Source organism: Volvox carteri, assembly GCF_000143455.1.
Source record: "Volvox carteri f. nagariensis unplaced genomic scaffold VOLCAscaffold_21, whole genome shotgun sequence".
Lineage (NCBI taxonomy): Eukaryota > Viridiplantae > Chlorophyta > Chlorophyceae > Chlamydomonadales > Volvocaceae > Volvox > Volvox carteri.
The window spans coordinates 1544480-1546047 of record NW_003307564.1 but is presented as its reverse complement, the minus strand read 5'-3'; the positions used below and the strand labels follow the sequence as shown (position 1 = coordinate 1546047).

The following is a 1568-nucleotide window of genomic DNA, read 5'->3' as shown; positions in this document are numbered from 1 at the left end:
CAAATCATTCCCCTCCCCTTCCCGCCTTCAAAAACGCCTTCTGGTCAGTCCTACTCTTGGTACACTCTTGCCCTGACAGCACCTTCACTCGTTCGTGGTTCGTCTTTCCCCCCTCCTCCCCCAGGTACGGGTAAAACCCTGCTAGCCAAGGCGCTGGCGGGCGAGGCCATGGTGCCCTTCTACCAGATGAGCGGCACGGAGTTCACGGAGGGTATTGTGGGGCTGGGGGCTGCGAGAGTCAGGGACCTGTTCAAGAGGGCACGGGCCACCGCGCCGTGTGTCATCTTCGTGGACGAGATTGACGCATTGGGACTCAGGCGTGCGGAAAATGGTGCGAATGGGTTTTTCTTGGCGGGGGAAGCGGTGGAATATTTATGTGGGTGAAAACGATGCATGGGGGAGGGTTCCTGTAGGGATGTAGGGGGCTTGTGTAGGTGTAATGGAAGGGGGGGGAGGGGGAAATGATTTTGAGACTGTGCGTGTGTATGTGTGTGCATGTGTTTTATCCCAAGGCCTGTTCCGATTAGGTGGCACCTCTCCCCCCCGTCGAGCTCTCAGAGGCCCCCGCCCGTACCACCCACTCTCTCGCATGTCAAACCCTTCAAAGCCCCCAACCTCCCCCCAACCCGCGTGTCAATTCAGACTCGGCCAAAACCAACGAAGAGCGCGAACAAACCCTCAACCAGTTGCTGACGGAGATGGACGGATTCACACCAGACACCGGGGTGGTGTTTCTGGGAGCCACGAACAGGTGCGTGTGTGTGCGTGTATGTATGTACGTATCCGTACGTACCTATGATCATCATCATCACCCTCAGCCCTCCTTCCCCCGCAGCATTGAGCGCAGTGGGCAGTGGACTCCTCTTCTCCTCCTTGCGTACAATCCTCCCCTCCCCCCCCCATTCCCCCCGGGGGCCCCTCTCTTGTAATCCCTCTATACCCCCCCCCACATACACACACACGGTTTCAGAGCGGACCTGCTGGACCCCGCCTTGATGCGCCCGGGTCGCTTCGACCGTAAGATCCGTATGCCCAAGCCCGACACGGAGGGCCGGTACGAGATCTTGAAGCTACATCTCCGTAACAAGCAGCTGGCGCCGGATGTGGACCTGCTACAGCTGGCGCGGGATTTGCCGGGGCTGGTGGGCGCCGACCTGGCTAACATCGTGAACGAGGCGGCCATGACGGCGGTCCGGGACGGCGGAAGGAGCGTGCTGACGGCCAAGGATATGTACGCGGGTGTGGACAGATTTACACAGGTGAGGGGGGGTGTAGAAGGGGGGGAGTGAAGGGGGAAGAGGGGTCGTGTGTGTGTGTGTGTGTTTTGCGACACACACGTGGTAAACCCCTGGGGGGCCCCCCTGAACCCCCTGCTCACCCTCTCGTTTTGCGTGTGAGTGAGAAACCCCCTCTCTTACTTACCCCTACCTTATCACCTACTCTCTCTTCCCGCCCCCACGCCGTACAAGTCGCCCTCCTCCCTCTCCCGCGCCTCCAAACGCAGGGTGAGATCCGGCCCCCGCTGCCCACCACCCACCGACTGCCCATCTTGTGCTTCGCTGCTAAGG

At 60.3% G+C, this 1568-nt stretch overlaps 1 protein-coding gene across 1 annotated transcript in view; it reads left to right on the top strand.

The window, feature by feature from the left end:
• Nucleotides 1–1568, top strand: part of VOLCADRAFT_104954 (uncharacterized protein) — a gene marked incomplete at both ends in the record, with an annotated part of 13962 nt that overhangs the window by 8278 nt on the left and 4116 nt on the right. Inside the window, 3 exons of the mRNA XM_002951053.1 lie at nt 125–331; nt 643–751; nt 971–1259. Coding sequence (XP_002951099.1) covers nt 125–331; nt 643–751; nt 971–1259 — 605 coding nt within the window. The remainder of the gene's footprint in view (nt 1–124; nt 332–642; nt 752–970; nt 1260–1568) is intronic.